General features: G+C 40.9%; 1 protein-coding gene and 1 long non-coding RNA gene across 10 annotated transcripts in view; one reads left to right on the forward strand and one right to left on the reverse strand.

The window, feature by feature from the left end:
- The window catches only part of LOC145534862 (uncharacterized), a 38,502-nt gene extending 19,553 nt beyond the window's left edge, over positions 1 to 18,949 (reverse strand). Inside the window, exons 1-2 of the long non-coding RNA XR_014075027.1 lie at positions 18,703 to 18,949; positions 17,457 to 17,493 (exon numbers count right to left, since the gene is read on the reverse strand). This is a non-coding gene — a long non-coding RNA (uncharacterized LOC145534862). The remainder of the gene's footprint in view (positions 1 to 17,456; positions 17,494 to 18,702) is intronic.
- CHST9 (carbohydrate sulfotransferase 9) overlaps positions 1 to 20,876 on the forward strand; it is a 283,501-nt gene that overhangs the window by 105,636 nt on the left and 156,989 nt on the right. The window contains exon 1 of one of the 9 annotated variants that reach the window (XM_081563157.1): positions 19,011 to 19,216. The exons of 5 other annotated variants lie outside the window; for them this stretch is intronic. Coding sequence is in view for 2 of the 4 variants with exons in the window: in XM_081563156.1 (XP_081419282.1) it covers positions 19,145 to 19,154 (10 nt within the window). In the remaining 2 variants the exon portion in view is untranslated. Of the gene's footprint in view, positions 1 to 19,010; positions 19,217 to 20,876 lie in introns of those variants that run through there. 3 more of the 9 variants (XM_081563155.1, XM_081563156.1, XM_081563151.1) reach the window with 3 other exon arrangements.

Below are 20,876 nucleotides of genomic sequence, written 5' to 3' on the forward strand. Positions count from 1 at the left end.
GCCACCTCATGCGAAGCGTTGACTCATTGGAATAGACCCTAATGCTGGGAAGCATTGGGGGCAGGAGGAGAAGGGGACAGCAGAGGATGAGATGGTTGGATGGCATCACTGACTCGATGGGCATGGGTTTGGTAAACTCCAGGAGTTGTTGATGGCCAGGGAGGCCTGGCGTGCTGCGATTCATGGGGTCTCAAAGAGTCAGACACAACTGAGCAACTGAACTGAACTGAACTGAGGTTGAGAGAGAAAAACAAGCAGTCAGAGTTGGCAAAGTAATCATTTATGAGAGTCTTCTAAGTATGGAAGAGAGGGAAAATGGATCATTTTTAAAGAGTCCCCAAAGTAATATAACATGCAATAGTTATAGCTTGCTTGTTTTCTCACAGATTATAAAAAAAAATCTGCTTTGTGTTTCAGATCATGCCCTAATGTTGCTGCAGTAAAATGATTGAGGGGCAGAGGGGCTTCATAAACTAAAAAGTGGACAGATATTACCAGAATAATCAAGCGGCCTGCCAATCTACATATATTAGATTTAACACTCTTAAGCTCATTATAACTACTCCTATTTAAATTCTAATTTTATAAAGTGGTGCTCAGGACCTATAGAGAAATGGAGATGGGCACACAACTAGAAACACTGACTTTTTCATAAAAATAGAAAATGGAAAAGAAATATGTTGGGTACTATCCCTGCTTTGAAATTAATAAAATTGAGTTAGTATCAATAGTTGAATTCCTTGACCCTGTTGTAAGAAGGCTTTTTATATTTCTTTAGTTTTCTTTCTTCCTTCCATTTTAGATTCTAAAGAGGAGGAAAATGTCAGATAGTAGTGTGTTGTTACTGCCACAAAATATTATTGAAGCATAACTACCAAACCAGAAAGCATCGCCCTGTAAATTTAATGCAGTGTCAGTTTTCATCTAGATATTTTGCTCTCCGAAGAGATGCTTAATCTCCTAAACAAAATTGAACTGAATAGATTGAAAAAAAAAAAAATCTGTAGTGGTAACATGTCAGTACAGTTTGCCAACCAAATAACCAATAAGGGACATTCCCATAGATGAGTATATGAATTTGAAACTTTGGTTGAACTAGGAAAGTATTGATTGGGTGGTGCAGTGATAAATGGTACTTAACTTCAAGAGGCAATTAGAGAGTTAGATCATACTACTTGAATTTAATGTTTTGAACATAGAAAATTTAGTCTTAACAATAACAACAAAAAATCAGAGGCATCCAGTGGGAATTTGCTGTGTGAGTCAGGAAGCTCATTCCAGTGCTCTGTGATAATCTAGAGGGCTGGGATGGAGTGGGAGGTGGAAGGGAGGTTCTAGAGGGAGGGGACATATGTATACCTATGGCTGATTCGAGTTGTCATATGGCAGGAGCCAACACAATTATTAAGGCAATTATCCTCCAATTAAAAATGGATTAAAAAAAATAAGAGACATCAAGACCAAAAGAGATCATACACATGAAAGAGAAACCACTACAAAAATGTAAGGCTTTATTAGAAATAATCATTAGTAAGATTTGACGATATTTATTGAACGTGCTGATTTCCTGGAAGTCATGATATTTACAAAGTATAATGAGACTTATTTATCTTTTCTAAATTTATTTTTTAATTGTAGGAAAATTGCTTTACAATATCATGTGGTTTCTGCTGTACAGCAATGAGAACCAGCCATAGCTATGAATATATATATATATCCCCTTCCTCTTGACCTTCCCTCTCTTCCCCTGATCCTACTCCTCTAGGTCATTGCAGAGAACCAAGCTTGGCTCCCTGTGTTACATAGCAACTTATAGCTATCTTAATCTTTTTAGAGACTACTCTATTATCTTTTTAATAACCAAATAAATATACATATGAAATTCAAATAACTTAGAATATATAATGAGACATCATTAATGAAAAAAGACAACTAGATTTACGTGAAATTGTGTGTGAAATATCACCAACTATTTAAGCTGCCGCTGCTGCTACTAAGTCGCTTCAGTCGTGTCCGACTCTGTTCGACCCCATAGATGACATCCTACCAGGCTCCCCTGTCCATGGGATTCTCCAGGCAAGAATACTGGAGTGGGTCGCCATTTCCTTCTCCAGAACTATTTAAGGCACTTGATTAAATAATGAATGTAGGAAGTATGTGAATAGTTTAGGCATTTGGGGGATAGTGGGATTCTGCCAGGTTTACTGGAATCATATTGATTTTTATTTTACCATGGCTTGAAAGTTGTGACTTTAGAGTCAGCATTTATTGAGAACATAATAGTTAGCATTTCTTCTCGTTTTTATAATAATCCTAAGAGTTTAGTATTATTGCTTCTGTCTTGAACATGAGAAGATAGAAATACATAGGGGAGAGCAAGCAACCCAGATCCTATAATTTTTAAGTGGGAGAATGAGGATCCAAATGCAAGTCCTCCCCTTACTTTGCCTGTTAACACCCAACAGTTAATAATCAAAACATGCAAATCAGTAGGAGCAGTCTTACAAAAGGCTTATTTCCTTTTTAAAAAATTTTATTGACGTATAGTTGATTTACAATGTCGTGTTAGTTTCTGCTATTCTTTTTCGTTTTCTTTTCCATTATGGTTTATCCCAGGCTATTGAATATACTCCCTGTGTTAAATACAGTAGAACCTTGTTGTTATCCATCCTGCATATGAGAGCCTTTTTTTTCTTATAATTTTTAACCTTTTTATTTCCTTGCCCAGATTCAAAAGCCTTCTACCCTTCTTTTTTAAAATTGTTAATTGGAATATAATTGCTTTACAGTGTTATATTTCTTCAGTACAACTATGTGGATCAACTGTTATACATATATTCCCTCCCTCTGGGACCTCCCTCCCACCCACCCCTATAGGTCATCACAGAGCACAGAGTTAAGTTCCCTGCACTATACAGCTGCTTCCTATAGCTACCTATTTTAAATATGGTAGCGGTGGCTCAGATGGTAAAGAATCTGCCTGCAATACAGGAGATCCGGGTTTGATCCCTGGGTTAGGAAGATCCTTTGAAGGGAATGGCAACCCACTCCAGTATTCTTGCTTGGAGAATCCCATGGACAGAGGAACCTGGCAGGCTACAGTCCATGGGATCAAAAGAGTCGGACAGTACTGAGTGACTAACACAACAATATCAATATATGTCAGTACTACTCTAAGTTGACCATTCTTATGATAACCAAGTAAGCAGACTCTTTCCCCACCTCCTGTAGAGTCCAGCGTCCTCTGTCCACCCCATGGGGGCTTATCATTTCTTCTGCTCATCAGCTATTCCATTCTGTTCTTGGCCTCATACTCCATGTTGTATCTCCTAGAACCACACACCACACAGTGCATCAGTCCGAAACCGTTTGCCATTCTCACGCCATACCATCATGCCTAACTTTCATTGATTTCAGTGGTTCAGAGAATGGGGTTCAGCATGCCACAGAATTGGAAACAACTTATATTGAAAGTAGTCATTGTGGTTCTAAGCGTTTGCTGGCCTTTTCCTAAAAGGGAATTTCTTATTGGTTGTATCTTTCCTTAGGTTCCAACCGATCACTGTATTCATATATAAACCTGAACCTGCCCCCTCCTTGTTTAGACCATTTTTCCTTGTACTTTCTTCAGAGTTATTTAACCTCTCAAAAATAATTAATGAATAGCTCCACAGTTCCTCTTATTTCATTATACAGAAAAATCCACCCTTTCTTTTCTGCATGCTCTCAGCTAAACTATCCTAGAAATCTCACTTTCATAACCAAAATGGGCTTTTAAGGCACCAGGGAATTTTCCTAAAGAACCAGTTTCCCTAGTGATGGCATTCTGCCACTCCCCTGGAAGGCAAAAAGCGGCTGCCATTTGTTTTGTTTTTAATAGCAAACCCTATTTTGTTACCTAAGTATTTTCAGAGCATGTTTATTTTCACACAATGGTTATGAAAGATGCAAGATGATAAAAATAAGGTCTAAAATATTTGTTTTTCCAGAATTGGGGAGAAAATGACCTCAAAGACCTTTGTATTCCTTTGAAAACAGACCAGAGTCAGACCAAATGTAGCTGACTGTGGAGTATACATAACCAGCAAACCTTTTCAATTTCCGTGTCTTTTTAATTTTATTTTTAATTGGAGGATAATTACTTTACAATATTGTGATGGTTTCTGCCATACATCAACATGAATCAGCCATATCTTTTTAATTCCATTCCATGGAATTATTCAGCCTTAAGGTTGAAATAGTAAGATGTTTATTGAAGAGTTTTCTGTCCCTTAAATGCAGGAAGAAAAGCTCCAGTGGTGGGTCTTGTCTCTCCCCTCGGGTAGGTACATTACAGCCCTTATTTGTGTTCACTAAACATCTTGCCAGGGGACACATACCCCATGTGTCCTGCTAAGGAGGTGGTGTGCAATGCTTGAAATGCTTGAGATGACAAATAGCCCAGCAGCTCTGGCCTCCTCTCCTCCTGCCCTCTGCCGCTGGCAGTCTATTTCAAATTGTATGTGCATTTTCGGGTGAACATGTACCCGTGAGTGCCAGACTCACCCCGAGCAGTGTCCCCTTGAATATGGGATTAAGCGAAAGTCTCTGGGGACCAGCCAGAGAATGAAAATGTGCCTCATCACCAGAGGCATGATCAGCTGAACACCAGAAACCTCTACATTCCATGCTTCTTTGAAATGTTTATGATGTCATAGGCAATTCTGTCAAATATTTCTGAAATGGCAAGAAAATAAAAATATGCACCAACTGTATTTCTTTAGATGACTAGTTCACCCAGCCATGGGGTCATCATTTGGACACTCAGGTTTTGAACTGTCTTGAGTTGGAGCCACCCTGGTCATTTGGTTTAAAGCCCAAATGGTACTTTCCACCACAAAAATGTCACCACTTTCAATCTCAGGAATAAGATTTGTGCGGCTGTGTTAATAATCCCGGTGGCACCCGGATGGGTAGATATTGTTGGAAGCCAGCCAGACACAGCAACCTGGCTTCATCAGCCTGACTCTGTGGAAATGATGGCAGAGCTCACAACCTGATTTTTTTCTTCATTTTAAGGCGTGGCTGTTACAGGTGTGTGACCCTGAGTTTGTAACATTTTGTTCATCTTTTGAAATGAAAGAGTGTTTTCTGTTTCTGTGTTATCACTTTTTCAGCATTTCCTACCAGTTTCTCAGGAACTGATGTTACCCTTCCTATTAATACCCAGGTGTGATTTTTTTCCTCCAAAATATTTGTCAGTGTCACAATGGTGTAAAAAAATTATCAAAGTGTTTTCTATAGATGTTCAGTATTCTGGGAGAAATCTCTTAGGCATTCCTGAGAGTATAAGTGGGTCGTATTGTTGTGTGTTAGTCGCTCAGTGGTGTCCAGCTCTTTGCAACCCAATGGGCTTAGCCCACCAGGCTCCTCTGTCCATGGAATTTCCCAGGCAAGGATACTGCAGTGTGTTGCCATTTCCTCCTTCATGAGATCTTCCTGACCCAGGGATCAAACCACAGGCCTCCTGCATTGCAGGCGGATTCTTTACCACTGAGCCACCAGGGAAGCCCATAAGTGGGTTGTACACACGTGGAAATGGCATCTCCCTTTCCAGAGCAACCCCAGGAAAGATGAAAGCAACACTAGAAAGGTCTACAACCCCCTTGGCCTCCCCTCCACTGCCCTCACCCAGGTTTAAATATGGTTGGTTCAAATGGAAGATAAAAAAAACTAAAATTCACCCCCTAAAATGCAAATCACCTTGTAACTTTTTTCAGAAATCCGTAACAGATAGTGAATTGGGGAATTTAAAATCAAAGTGACAGATTGGGGCTATGTAAGCAACTAGTTCAGATAATTTTATGGAAAATGAAACTTACATATTTTGCACAACAAAGGAAAAAGAATAGAATTGACCCATTTCAAAAAAACTTCAGAGAACATTTTATACAAATGACAGTGGATCATCTCTATTCTATAAGACCATGTGAGAAGAAAAAGCCTATCCTGTTCCACTTTATTTACTTTATACCAGCATAGTCTTTATTAAGAGTGTTTTGATACACAGATAAATTTAACAATGATTCATTTATAAAGGAATTGATTGAATTTCATTTATTTGTATTTTACCTACCTAGAGTAAGCTTTGCTAAGAGTTTTTGAGATAGGAAATTGGAGACTTTACAAATAAAAAGGCTAATTTAAAATAATCTGTATCTTTCAGTTTTGTACAGAAAAATCTGAGGAATCATATGTGGTAAACACTGTGATCTTTGAAAGTCCTGGATTCAAATCCAGAATCTAACCCTTACTGGGTAAACTTAGGCAAAGTCACCTCTCTGAGCCTTTGTTGTTTCCTCATTTATAAACTATGAATAATGTACCTTCTCCTTCCTTCCCTTGGACTGTTGCAAGAATTCAGTGAGGCTGTGTTTACAGGCTCGTCATTTCTGTGCGGGCTTCCCAAGTGGCGTTAGTGGTATAAGAACCCGCCTGCCGATGCAGGAGACGTAAGAAATGTGGGTTTGATCCTTGAATCAGGAAGATCCCTTGGAGGAGGGCATGGCAACCCACTCCAGTAGTCGTGCCTGGAGAATGCCATCGACAGAGGAACCTGGTGGGCTACAGTCCATAGGGTCGCAAAGAATCAGACATGACTGGGCGACTTAGCACAGCACATCTCTGTGCATTCTTACAGAGCTACACTCGGTGTTTGTGTCGTGACAGACCTGCCCTGAGATTGCTGCATCTGGGGCAGGAGAGCCAATGGAAGCCCCGTTTTCTTAAGCCTCCATCACAGCCACTCCAGCACGGTAAAGGACCTCACTCACATGCATTGGGACCAGTCTACACACATATTTGCCAAGCCCCAAGCATCCTTTGAACACCCCCCTACAAGCCTGGTACCAATGGTGCAGTCTGGTCCCTCCCGGCCTTCTAGAGTTCTAATCTGAGCAGAAAGCCCATACAGAACCTGTAGGCCTCAGGAATGTTTGACCAGGGAATTCTGGCATCCCAGGTGCTCAGTGCATGGTCCAGGTAAGCAAGGGAATCTGTGAGTAAACATTTTGGTCCTTTCTTTCCTATGTGAGGTGACCTGTGTGGAAAAGTACAAGACCAGACCCTTTAAAGTGTAGTCCCAGCAGGGGAGCAGACTTACCCCAAATTCATGGAACTAGCTTAAAATGCCCTTACCTTTCCTTCAGGTTTTAATTTTAGTTCATTTAGCATAGACTTTCTGGCTAAGTGAGTTTCCTGGTGGCTCAGATGGTAAAGAATCCACCTGCAATGCAAGAGATCAGGGTTTGATCCCTGGGTCAGGAAGATCCTCTGGAGAAGAGAATGGCTACCCACTGCAGTATTCTTGCCTGGAAAATTCCATGGACAGTGGAGCCTGGTGGGCTACAGTCCATGGAGTCACAAAGAGTTGGACACAACCGAGCGACTAACAATATTCATTATGTAGCTAAATAATTATTTTGCATTCCTAGTTTATTTAGCATTGAATACCATTATTCTGTGCTTGACCTGTGTACAGTGTAGGATGCACTCAGCTGCAAGTACCTAAAAAATGTCACTTAAACACAAAAAGGTTCGATAACCCACAACAAGAGGTCTTGGGGTGGGGTGGTTCCATGGTACATGAGTTCAGAGCTTTTGGGACATCCCCCTGGGATCTGTTCCCTTCAGTCACCCTTGGAGTGGGTGGTGTTATCCTCCTGTCCCAAGCATCATTCCCAGATGCAGCAACATCCACTGAAAGAAAATGTGATATTTTCCCCTATCTGTCATTTTTTATTGGCATGGGAAACCTTGCCATGAAATTCTTCAAAAGAATTCATCTGACATGTCATTGGCCAGAAATGTCAAATGACCACCTAAAGCAAGGGGAATGGGGCCACGATGATTGCTTTATGTCAGTCATGTTTCATCCGTGTCATCCATGTGATTGGAGGGCCGAGTACCGGCATGGAACAAGAGGGCCATGACTGGAGGACAGGCACTCAGCTGTGCCTGCTGTAGTAAACAAGCTAGAAGGTACTCCCCTCCCTAGAAGTGCCAGACTCTGAGTCTTATGCAAATCTAAGCTTGCAGTGGCTGAAGCTGGTGAGAAGACTTCTCAATGCTCCCACTCCTTTCCTGTGCCCATCCTCCAGGGATGCTCCACTACCTGTCTTTCTGGGTGCCTGCGTGCTAAGTCGCTTCAATTGTATCCTACTCTGTGTGACCCTATGGATTGTAGCCTGCCAGGCTCCTCTGTCCATGGAATTCTCCAGGGAAGAATACTGGAGTGGATTGCCATGCCCTCCTCCAGGAGATCTTCCCGACCCAGGAGTCGAACCCAGGTCTCTTATTTCTCCTGCATTGGCAGACGGATTCTTTACCACTAGTGCCACATGGGAAGCCCCATCTATCTGGATAAACTGCATTAAAAGGAGCTTCCCTAAGCATGGTGTCAGTGCCTGGTTTGCTTTTTCTGAAATTAGCATCTCACACTGAACACCAATGAAAGATTTCGCCAGAAAATAGCTTATTGCCTTAGGTGTTCAGATGATATTTATTTCCCTTCCCTCCTGGAGTGTCTTCCGCTCTATCTCTATTATTAGGTAAAGGCCCACTCCAGCCACTGCTGGAGGCTGCATCCGTTGTACCAGTTGACAGTCTCTGCTTTCCACAGCCCTTCCCTTGACCATGAATTTCTTGTTTACCCTTTTTTTTTTTTTTTTAATTTCTATTGAAGTATAGTTGCTTTATGGGCTTCCTAGATGGCTTAGTGAGTGGTAAAGAATCCGCCTGCCAGTCCAGGAGACCCGAGACCCAAGTTCGATCCCTGGGTCAAGAAGATCCCCTGGAGGAGGAAATGACAACCCACTCCAGTATTCTTGCCTGGAAAATCCCATGGACAGGGGAGCCTAGTGGGGTACACTTCGTGGGGTCACAAAGAGTAGGACGCGACTGAGCAACTGAGCACACAGCACCAGCCTAACTGCTGTACCATGCTGTGTCAGTTTCTGCTGTACAACAAAGTGACTCAGCTGTTAGCTTTACATATCTCCCCTCTTCTTTGGATTTCCTCCCCATTTAGGTCACCACAGAGCACTGAGTAGAGTTCCCGGTGCTATACAGTAGGTTCTCATTAGTTATCTGTTCTGTACATAGTACCAATAGTGTATCTATGTCAATTCCAACCTCCCAATTCCTCCGCCACCCACCCTTTCCCTTAGTATCCATACATTTGTTCTCTATGTCTGTGTCTGTATTTCTGCTTTGATCCTATGATCCTCTGTACTGCTTTTCTAGATTCCACATATATGCATCAATATACGATATTTAGTTTTCTCTTTCTGACTTACTTCACTCTGTATGACAGCCTCTAGGTCCATCCCCATCTCTGCTCACTCTTTACAATGTGCCGCAAACATTAAGTGCTGAGCTTCCCACCCATCACACCGTAGGGGCTCGACAGCATTTCTCTCTCATTGCTTTCTCCGAGGGACCCAGGTATTGGCAAGCCTCTTCCCCTACACATAAAATGGACTAGATCATTAACGACTTTTCTTGTAAACTTGAGTAGTCATCCAGGTCTATAGAGGATAGTTTTACCAGATCACGAAGTACGCCGCAAAGCCTGAAAGCAGTAAATCCATAGCCACTCATCTAAGCACACTTTCTTCCTTGTCTTCCTTCAGTCCATGAAATAAGAGCTTCCCTGAATGTCTGAGGCCCAAACCTTTGATGCAGGTCAGTGTGAAGGAAAAGATAAGTATTATGAGGATTTTTTAAAAGATTAAAAAGGAAAAACTCAGGGCTAGAGGGAATGAAAATGGTGCTGACATCTCAAAGAGTAAAATGAAGCTCACCTCTGGCCCCGAAAAGCTTTCTTCACAGGCTAATGAGGAGATGATTAAGAGGATGAGAGAGTAGTGCAATATGCTCATTTCCTTCAGATGAAAAGCTGGGCAGGACTGTGTCCGTGAGCCAAATAAATTGTGTTTAAAGTGAACCAACTCCAACTTCATAAGCATTGGGTCTGACTGGCCTTGTATCATTACCTTTCTTAATGAAATGTTTCCCGTTGTTGCCTTCATACAGAAAATGAACCCTAAATAATATTAAAGCTCTTAAGTCAATATAGATTCTACCAGTTTAGCCTTTAAAAGTAAATCTACCTGGGGTAAGAAAGATAATTTTAAATTATTTAGCAGAAATGGCTGTTGAATATTTTCAGTGTTTCGGTTCAAAGGGTTTCTGTATAATTCCAGCCATAAACGAGAAAGTTTTTGAAGCCTGGATGAATATTTAAATGTTGTTGTTTCACATGGGTGCCTCATTTGATGGTTTATAAGTTCTGAAAAGATGCTACATAATGGGCGAGTTTCCACTTTACTTTTGATTGATAATCTGGACAAAGGGTAATATTGTAATACTTTTTATAAAACCAGAGTACATATTAATCTACATAGATTCCACATAAATTAACCACACTATTACTAATAACAGGATTTTTGTGAAAAGCAATAAGTTTAAATGCTAAAATGCCGGGTAATGGAACATATCTATAGGTATAGTTGAGCAAGCCATCTCAGGAAAGAAGGAATGTAGGTTAGCCTTGCTTTAAGGGAAAAAAAATCAGTATGTGTTGATAGATGTGTGTGTGTGTGCTCCGTTGCTTCAGTCATGTCCCACTCTGCACCCTAAGGACTGTAGCCCACTAGGATCCTCTGTTCATGGGATTCTCCAGGCAAGAATACTATAGGGAATTGCCATGCCCTCCTCCATGGGATCTTCTTGACCCAGGGATCAAACCCGTGTCTCTTAACATCTCCTGCATGGCAGGTGGATTCTTTACCCACTAAGCCACCTGGGCAGCTCATATTGATAGGTACATCAATAAATATTCTTGCTATCAGAATAGAAAAGGAGTTTTTATTATCTTTCAATGTGTAACAAAATATGCCGTGTCTTAGTGGTATAAAACACATTTATTTTGCATGCAGTTTTGTAGGTTAGGAATTTGGAAAATTCCTGGGCAATCTGTCTACTCCATGTGGTGTTGACTCAAGTGACTGGAGTTGGAAAATCCACTTCCAGGATGGTGTCATTACCACACACGTTTGGCACCTAGGTTGGCATGGCTGGAACAGTAGCTGTTGTTCATTTTTGGTTCAGGTAGTTTGCTTTCCACTGGGCCTATGGGTGTGGCTAGCTTGAGCTTCCTCACAGCATGGTGGTCTCAGGGTTCTCTAACCTCTTATACTGTGACTGGCTTTTCTCAGAGCAAATATCAAAGACTCGGGAAGTGGGAGCTACCTGATTTTCAAGTCCCAAGCCTAAAAACTGGCAGTTCCAGTGTAATCTACTCTTTAAGCAATTTATGAAGGCCTGGACAGTTCAGTAGGGAGAAAATCGGCTCCACCTCTTAAAGCACAATCATTGTTATTCTAGCACAGGAGTGAATAAGTATGAAGTGAGTGACGTGAAAGTTGCTCAGTTGTGTCTGACTCTTTGCAACCCCATGGACTATACAGTCCATGGAATTCTCCAGGCCAGAATACTGGAGTGGGAAGCCATTCCCTTCTCCAGGGGATCTTCCCAACCCAGGGATTGAACCCAGGTCTTCTGCATCACAGGCAGATTCTTTACCAGCTGAGCCACCAAGGAAGCCCAATAAGTATATTATGAATATATTCTTTATTTTGCAAAATAATTCACTCCTGTTTCTTTTATATAGTGAAGATTCCACGGACATCTAGAATATTCTGTCACTTAGGAATAGTTATTCACATCTAATGTACAAGAAACATGTTATTGTAGAAAGGAAAGTACAAATGCAGGCATCTCTGCATTGGTGAGTAACTAAAGCATATATTAGTAAAACTAGCATTCCCATTTTTCAGAGGTGTTGAATACCTGGCTATCACTGGGTTTGGTTGTTGTTGTTTTTTTCCTAATCTGACTTCAGCATCTAAAAGTCTACCAAAAAACTTCTGTGCCAACAAATAACTGCTTCAGCAATGAGGTTCTGAATATCAGAGGGTTTACTCTAAGATTTAATTCACCCAGGCCAATGTTGGGAATCTGAAAGGAACTATTGCTTGTCACATTAATTATGTGCTTGTTAAGTGGATAAGTGGGAAGATATTCTGTACTTGAAAATTTCCAAGAGCACGTAAAACTGTTGTTTCTCCTACTGCTTTTCCTATTTCTCTGAAGAGGGGTCAGCCCAGGAAAAATCTTTGAGTACTCAGTTCTTCTCAGGCTTTCTCCACTCAATGACGGATGGCAGACCCCAGGGCTGGGGAGCGCAGATGGAGTGTCAGCCCTGCCAAGGCAGATGGCCAGCCTCGGAGGCCCAGATCTATTGGTATTGATATGTTTCTGAAGGGCCAGTTTCTGTGGCTCAGTACACACTGTCTGGAGCTCATAGCAGGCAGTGTGCTCATAACGGCTCTCTCTACCTAAGCATCCTAGTGACACATCAACTCAGCAAATAGAAATGGGCAAAAGAACAAGTGGAGTTTATCTAAACTTGGAGGATGGCAGTGAGGCTCCACAGACCCACAGAGGCTCATCACAGTGTCTACTGAAGCCAGTGCCCTTTCAGTATCAGCATAAATCCAGATGTCAATAATAAACTCCTCTGCCTTTTTATACAACTGACCAAACAGAAACCATGCAGTTTTAACAGTCATTTTTAAAACTTTTTATTTTATATTTGAGTAAATGCATGCACAGGGCTTCCCTGGTGGCTCAGATGGTAAAGAATCTGCCTGCAATGGCAGGAGACCTGGGCTCAATCCCTGGATCTGGAAGATCCCCTGCAGAAGTAAATGGCAACTCACTCCAGTATTCTTGCCTTGGAGAATTCCATGGACAGAGGAGCCTGGAGGGCTACAGTCCACGGGGTAACAAAGAGTTGGACATGACTGAGCGACTGATACTTTCACTTTTCAAATGCACGTACGCATAGTTGATTAACAATGTGTGCATTTCAGGTGTACAGCAGAGTGGTTCCATTATACATATACATGTATCTATTCTTTTTCAATTTCTTTTCCCATTTAGGTTGTTACATAACATTGAGCAGAGTTCCCTGTGCAACACAACAGTCTTGATGTTTTTCAACTTTCTGGTCTTTACAGGGGCGCCTCTGTTCCTGCCCTATAGTATGGTACTTAAAATAGTACTATTTGTACAAATTCTTTTGGTATTATTGAAGGATAGTATTTACCTACCTAACTAAAGAGACCTTTGAATCTTGGAAAAGTCAAGTTACTTGTTCAAGATCTTACTATTTGTTTCAAGGAGTAATTTCTGGCAATGTTGTTCAGCCACTACATCATGTCCAACTCTTTGCGACCCCATGAACTGCAGCACGCCAGGCTTCCCTGTCCTTTACCATCTCCCAGAGTTTGCTCAAACTCATGTCCATTGAGTCTATGATGCCATCCAACCATCTCATCCTCTGTTGTCACCTTCTTCTCTTGCTCTCAGTCTTTCCCAGCATCAGGGTCTTTTCCACTGAGTCAGCTCTTCACATCACGTGGCCAAAGTACTGGCGCTTCAGCTTCAGCATCAGTCCTTCCAGCGAATACTCAGGATTGATTTCCTTTAGGATTGACTGGTTGGATCTCCTTGCAGTCCAAGGGATTTTCGAGAGTCTTCTCCAATACCACAACTTGAAAGCATCAATTCTTCAGTGCTCAGCCTTCTGTATGGTCCAACTCTCATATCCATACATGAGTATTGGAAAAATTATAGGCTTGAGTAGACAGACCTTTGTTGGTCAAGTAATGTCTCTGCTTTTTAATATGCTGTGTAGGTTTGTCATAGCTTTTCTTCCAAAGAGCAAGCGTCTTTTAATTCCATGCCTGCAGTCACCATCCACAGTGATTTTGGAGCCAAGAAGATAAAATATGTCACTGTTTCCACTTTTTCACCTTGTGTTTGCCAGAAAGTGATGGGATCAGATGCCATGATCTTACTTTTTTGAATGTTTAGTTTCAAGTCCTTTTTCATTCTCCTTTTTCACCCTCATGAAGAGGCTCTTCAGTTCCTCTTTGCTTTCTGCCATTAGAGTGGTATCATCTGCTTATCTTTGGCAATGAGGTCCTCTGGTTTCTAGAAAAGCTCTCCCTTTCTATTTAGATCACATTAGGCTGCTGACAGTTCCATAGCTGCTGGTCAGTACCAGATGTGGGCAGAGATTTGGACCACACACCCTGGGCACTAATATCATGTCATCTGAGCTTGCAACTGGGGAGAGTCTTGCCATGTCAGTGTGTGTTTCATCAAACCAGTTTGTATTTGGAAAGAGTTACAACATGAGGAGGAGAGAAAAGGAATTCACCAAAGTAAAAAGCTATTTCTCACTTAGAAATTCTAAGGGAAAGCAAGAGAGAGAGAAATGATAGTAAAAATATAAAGAAATTCTCAAAGGCTGAACTTTATAATATTTGTGTAAACAAAGCCACTGACCTTGAGAATATTTAAAAATATTGTATGTTACCGGGGAACACCTGACATGGAACATTCATAAAGAGAAGCACCTGGCAACATGTTACATTGCTATTTCCCAGGCAGTGTAGTGAGAACCTTATAAATGTGATTGCATTATGCACTCAAAACATTTGGGATTATTATTAAATTATATTTAATTTAAATATAAATTAAATTTTATTAAAATTTTGTTTAATCCTCACAATTACCCCATGAAGTAGGAATTAGTATTAACCCCATTTCCAGATAAATACAATTTAAAGAGGTTAAATGATGCACATTGATTAAACAGAAGAGCCCTTCACCATTCTACAGACCTGCCCCAAATCACTTATATTTCTCAGAAAAAGTGCAAATCTCTGGGTTCATAGTCTAATCCTGCTAATCACTAACTGGAATCTTGAGGCTGTTTCAAAAAATATTCTGAGCCTCTTTCTCCACTGGAAAATGGAAGTCACTTCATCTACTCCATGAATTGGCAACTGAAAAATTGGTATACAGTGAGGAAAGCTTGATGAGATTCCATGACAGACTTTATTACACACTAATGGAAGAAGCTAGAAGAGAAAGTATGTTTTGGAGATTAGTCTATGTCTGATTGTGAAATTACAAGATGTATGTCACACGTGTTTGTGTGTGTGTGTTGGTCACTCAGTCATGTCTGACTCTTTGCAACCCCATGGACTGTAGCCCTCCAGGCTTCTCTGTCCATGGAATTCTCCAGGCAAGAATACTGGAATGAGTTGCCATTTCGCTCTCCAGTATGTCACATGTACATATGTGTAATGCATTATATGTATATATATGCATGAAGTGAAGGTTGCTCAGTCGTGTCAGACTCTTTGCAACCTCATGGACTGTAGCCTGCCAGTCTCCTCTGTCCATGGAATTCTCCAGGACAGAATACTGAAGTGGGTAGCTGTTCCCTTCTCCAGGGGATCTTCCCAACCCAGGGATCGAACCCAGGTCTCCCACATGGCAGGCAGATTCTTTACCATCTGAGTCACCAGGGAAGCCACCGATATATATGCATACACACACATATATATGTGTATACCTATTATTTATAAGTGAGAAATCTGTATGCAGATCAAGAAGCAACAGTTAGAACTGGACATGGAACATCACACTGGTTCCAAATTAGGAAAGGAGTACATCAAGGCTGTATATTGTCACCCTGCTTATTTAACTTATATGCAGAGTCAAGATTGCCAGGAGAAATATCACTAATCTCAGATATGCAGATGACACCACCCTTATGGCAGAAAGCAAAGAAGAACTAAAGAGCCTTTTGATGAAAGTGAAAGAGGAGAGTGAAAAAGTTGGCTTAAAACTCAACATTCAGAAAACTAAGACCATGGCATCTGGTCTCATCACTTCATGGCAAATAGATGGGGAAACAATGGAAACAGTGGCTGACTTTATTTTGGGGGGGCTCGAAAATCACTGCAGATTGTGACTGCAGCCATGAAATTAAAAGATGCTTGCTCCTTGGAAGAAAAGTTATGACCAACCTAGACAGCATATTAAAAAGCAGAGATGTAACTTTGCCAACAAAGATCCATCTAGTCAAAGCTATGGTTTTTCCTGCAGTCATGTATGGATGTGAGAGTTGGACTATAAAGAAAGCTGAGCACCAAAGAATTGATGCTTTTGAACTGTGGTGTTGGAGAAGACTCCTGAGAGTCCCTTGGATAGCAAGGAGATCAACCAGTCCATCCTAAAGGAAATCAGTCCTGAATATTCATTGAAAGGACTGATGCTGAAGCTCCAATACTTTGGCCACCTGATGGGAAGAACTGACTCACTGGAAAAGACCCTTATACTGGGAAAGATTGAAGGTGGGCGAAGAAGGGGACAACAGAGGATGAGATGGTTGGATGGCATCACTGACTCAATGGACATGAGTTTGAGTAAGCTCCAGGATTTGGTGATGGACAGGGAAGCCTGATGTGCTGCAGTCCAGGGGTCGCAAAGAGTTGGACATGACTGAGCGGCTGAAGTGAACACATACATGGGCTTCTCTGGTGGCTCAGACAACGCAGGAGACCAGGATTCGATCCTTGGGTTGGGAGATTCATACAAGTATATGTGTGCACAAAATTTTCTTTTCAGTAGAAGTGACATAAGATACTTAGTTGTGATACAAATGCCCTGCTCATTATTGGTAAGACATCATTGAATTGCCACATATGTACCTGTGGTTTTAAAAGATCAGAAGCAATCACTTCAATCTTGGAAGTACTTCTATACTTCAGTACTGAAATGTAATATATAAATGGATATATATTATATATTTAATATTTTCCCATGACATCATATCAACACCAAGTCTAAAATAGCTTTCAGCTTACTGTGAAGATTTGTAAGTATTATTAGAGTGCCAAATTCATAGTTGGTAGTAAATAAATTGGAAAAGACCCTGATGCTGGGAAAAATTGCAGGCATGAGGAGAAGGGGATGACAGAGGATGAGATGGTTGGAAGGCGTCACTGACTCAATGGGCATGAGTTTGAGCAGACTCCGGGAGATGGTGAAGGACAAGGAAGCCTGGTGTGCTGCAATCCATTGGGTCTCAAAGAGTCAGACACAACTTACCAACTGAACAACTAAGTAAATACTAATCTACTAAAAAAAAGTTCAAAATCTGAAGATCTTTCTGACATTCTGCTCCTGAAATACTATGATCAGGTACTTAGCAGTTGAAATAAGCAGTTCATTCATTCAAGCAAATAATCTGATAAATAAAAGACAGCTAGTTTTTTAAGTCTATACAAATATTTTTAAAATAATTTATTCAAGCTAACTTTCAAACCTAGAGACTGATTATGTACAGCTTATGGATTGATATCCCACTCCTTACTCCTCCCTACCCTTTCACCCCAACTATTTTTTGTCCTCTCATTATTTTTTTGCCACTAGTATGTCAGTGATTTGGCAAAGTTATTTAAGAAATTTCTACCATGTTTTCTTACCTGAAAATCGGTAAAGTATTCATAAAGCCTCATAATACTGTGAAGATAAAATAAATTAACATGTACAATGTGCTGACAACAGCAGTGAGCACATAGATACTGTTTAATAAACGTTAGCTACTGTTATTAGCATGATTACAATAATAGAACTCTGTTAATACCACTTAGAAAAATAATGGAAGTAAAACTCAAGTTGTTTCTGCTTTCACTTGTATTAGTTGTATCTGCTTTCAAATATATATACATATGCTGCTGCTGCTGCTGCTGCTGCTGCTGCTGCTGCTAAGTCGCTTCAGTCATGTCTGACTCTGTGCAACCCCATAGACGGCAGCCCACCAGGCTCCGCCGTCCCTGGGATTCTCAAGGCAAGAACACTGGAGTGGGTTGCCATTTCCTTCTCCAATGCATGAGAGTAAAAAATGAAAGTGAGGTCGCTCAGTCGTGTCCGACTCTTAGCGACCCCATGGACTGCAGCCTACCAGGCTCCTCCATCCATGGGATTTTCCAGGCAAGAGTACTGGAGTGGGGTGCCATTGCCTTCTCCAATATATACTGTATATCTCCTCCTTTTTCCAGTATGGTGTGTGTGTGTTGAAATATAAGAGGTAGGTAGGTAGAAATAGATAGTATATTGATAAACAGATATTGTGTGTGTATATATATATGTATATACATATATCTCCTCCTTTTTCCAGTATGGGGTGTGTGTGTGTGTGTGTGACACACCCCATACTGGAAAAAGGAGAAGGAAACAGAAAAGAACAAGTTTGGGGGAAGTCCTCTATGATTTGCTCCCAGGGTTAACATAGCCATAGGTACCAGTGGTTAAGACAAGAAGTCAATCCATCTAACCCCAAAGTCCACATTTATTTCACTATATCATGCCATTTCCTGTGGGAAGAGATTGACTAAGAACATCTTGCATTTAGGTGAATTTTATATATTCATGTTCCAAAGATAAGAAGGAATTTTTGGAATAGTAATATCTAAAACAACAGTAATTTTTAAAGATATTGATAAAGGTATTTTTTTCTCCCATTACCCAAATGCATATTCTGTGGATTACTTTTCTCATAAGTCTTTCATTAAGATAGCTAAACATGACAGTAGTGGTGACTTGGGTTTTAGGTTATCTCTGCAAATCAGCTAGCACTGTAACCTCGTAACCCCATCTCTCATGGAGACATCCAAAGCGAGTAAATCTTAGAGCCCCTTCTTCTCTAAAGTAAACAAAATTAAAACCTACCTCCTTCCACTTTTCCTAAGAAGTAGAGAAGTACTGTGGATTCTCATTATCTAGAAATATTGCCAGCATTTTTCCATTAAAAGCTAAGTGAAACAAAACGATATTAAAAAAGAATTCGTAAGAGTTCATATTATATTATCTGGTAGCTATGTTACTCTCCCCGACCCTTGCTGCCTTTTTTTTTTTTAATGAGTAGCATGTGCACAGTAATTTTCCTTGTCATGATTCTATGCCTCCTTCATAGTGCATTTTGCCAAAGAAACATTGGACATAAATGAACATTCTCAGGTATCCTAGCAACAGGATGTGATTAATAATGCCTCTCAGAGCAGGGCAGATAAAATGCCTGCAAGTGAACGCACACTCAGAATTGGTGACTGAGAAACTGGTGTGCAGTAAGGGAAGCTTGATAAGATTCTATGACAGACTTTATTACACACAGATGGAAGCAGGTAGAAGAAAGCATATTTTGAAGATTATGTCTGGTTGTAAAATTACAAGACATGTGTCACAGGTACATATATGTAATGCCTTATATGTATGTGTACATATTGACATACACTGCATATGTATGTGCATATGCATACATATATATATATATACACGTATACCCACTATTCAGAGAAGGCACTGGCACCCCACTCCAGTACTCTTGCCTGGAGAATCCCAGGGACGGAGGAGCCTGGTGCGCTGCCATCTATGGGGTTGCACAGAGTCGGACACGACTGACTCAACTTAGCAGCAGCAGCAGCGTACCCACTATTTGTATATATGCATATACATAAATACATATGTATGCATGCACAACATTTTCTTTTCATTAGAAGTGATATAAGATTCTGAGTTGTGACACAAATGCCCTGCTTGTTATTGGTGAGTCATCACTGGCTAGGCATTTATGCGCTTGTTGTTTGAAAAGACCAGAAACCATTACTTCAATTAAGGAACTACTTCGGTAATGAAGTACTGAAATGTGCTACAAGTGGGTATATACTTAATGTTTCTCCATGAAACCATATCAATCCCAGGTCTAAAACAGCTTTTAAAAATATCGACTCAGTTTACATAAATAAATCATCATGAGATGTGACATTTTAATGTTCAACTAAATGCAGTTTCTCAGAAAAAAGTTAGACCCTGCAAATTCCATTTTTATCAGATTACCATCCATTTTGGTTCCTCACAGGTGAAGTCCTATGTCCAGTTTTAGAGAGAAGTAAGGTACACACCATACTTTAATGTTTCGTTCTTCAAGTAGAATCTCTGGTACAATAAAGCACACCTAGGGCAAAACACATGTTCATTATTCTGAAAGCCTCTCTTAATTTATCACCCACTTTTCGAATGTAATAGTTTTGTAGGTTGTCAGTTGTAATGTACATACTTGGTAAAAGCTCTGTTCTCGGTTGTACTTGTACTCAGTGTTAGCAGCACTGAAATTGATTTTGTGTTCTTTAGCATTTAAGGAGGGTTGGGATATTACACAACTCTGTGTCCATTCAGTCCCAAGCATCTGTGTTCCAGGCACTGTGAGGCACGAGGAGACAGAGAGAAGCACAGGATACACTTCTTGTCCTAGAGGAAAACACAGTCAAGTTGGGAAATAAACATTCAGCTGATTATAAACCAAACACTGGAGTTAGTGTTGTAGCAAAGGAACAAATAAAAGGCTAAAGTGAAAGTGAAAGTCACTCAGTCGTATCCAACTCTTTGCAACCCCATGGATCATACAGTCCGTGGGATTTTCCAGGCCCAGTTACTGGAGTGGGTAGCCTTTCCCTTCTCCAGGGGATCTTCCCAACCTGGGGATCGAACCAGGGTCTCCTGCATTGCAGGCTGTTTGTTTACCAGCTGAGCTATGAGGGAAGCCAAAGGCTAAAGGAACATAGAAAGAAGGGCAATTAATTCTGCAGGGAATGGAAAGTTGGGGGGAGTGACACAAAGCCAGAGACATCACAGAAGGGGGCCTGCATCTGAGCTAAGCTCTGAAGGATGAATAGAGTTTTGATGGGCAGGAAGGACATTATAGGATAGTCCAGGAAGTAGAAACATCATGCATAAGGAGTTGGAGTGAAGCAACCCTCCAGTTCCTGGCATAATTGGTCAGTGTTCTGTATGGTGTTTCAGGGGTTGTAGCAGAAGGTAGGTCATGAGCAAGCCTTCCAGGGTCATCA

The sequence above is a fragment of the Giraffa tippelskirchi genome, chromosome 14, assembly GCF_054371585.1.
Source record: "Giraffa tippelskirchi isolate mGirTip1 chromosome 14, T2T-mGirTip1v1.2.pri, whole genome shotgun sequence".
NCBI classification, from domain to species: domain Eukaryota; kingdom Metazoa; phylum Chordata; class Mammalia; order Artiodactyla; family Giraffidae; genus Giraffa; species Giraffa tippelskirchi.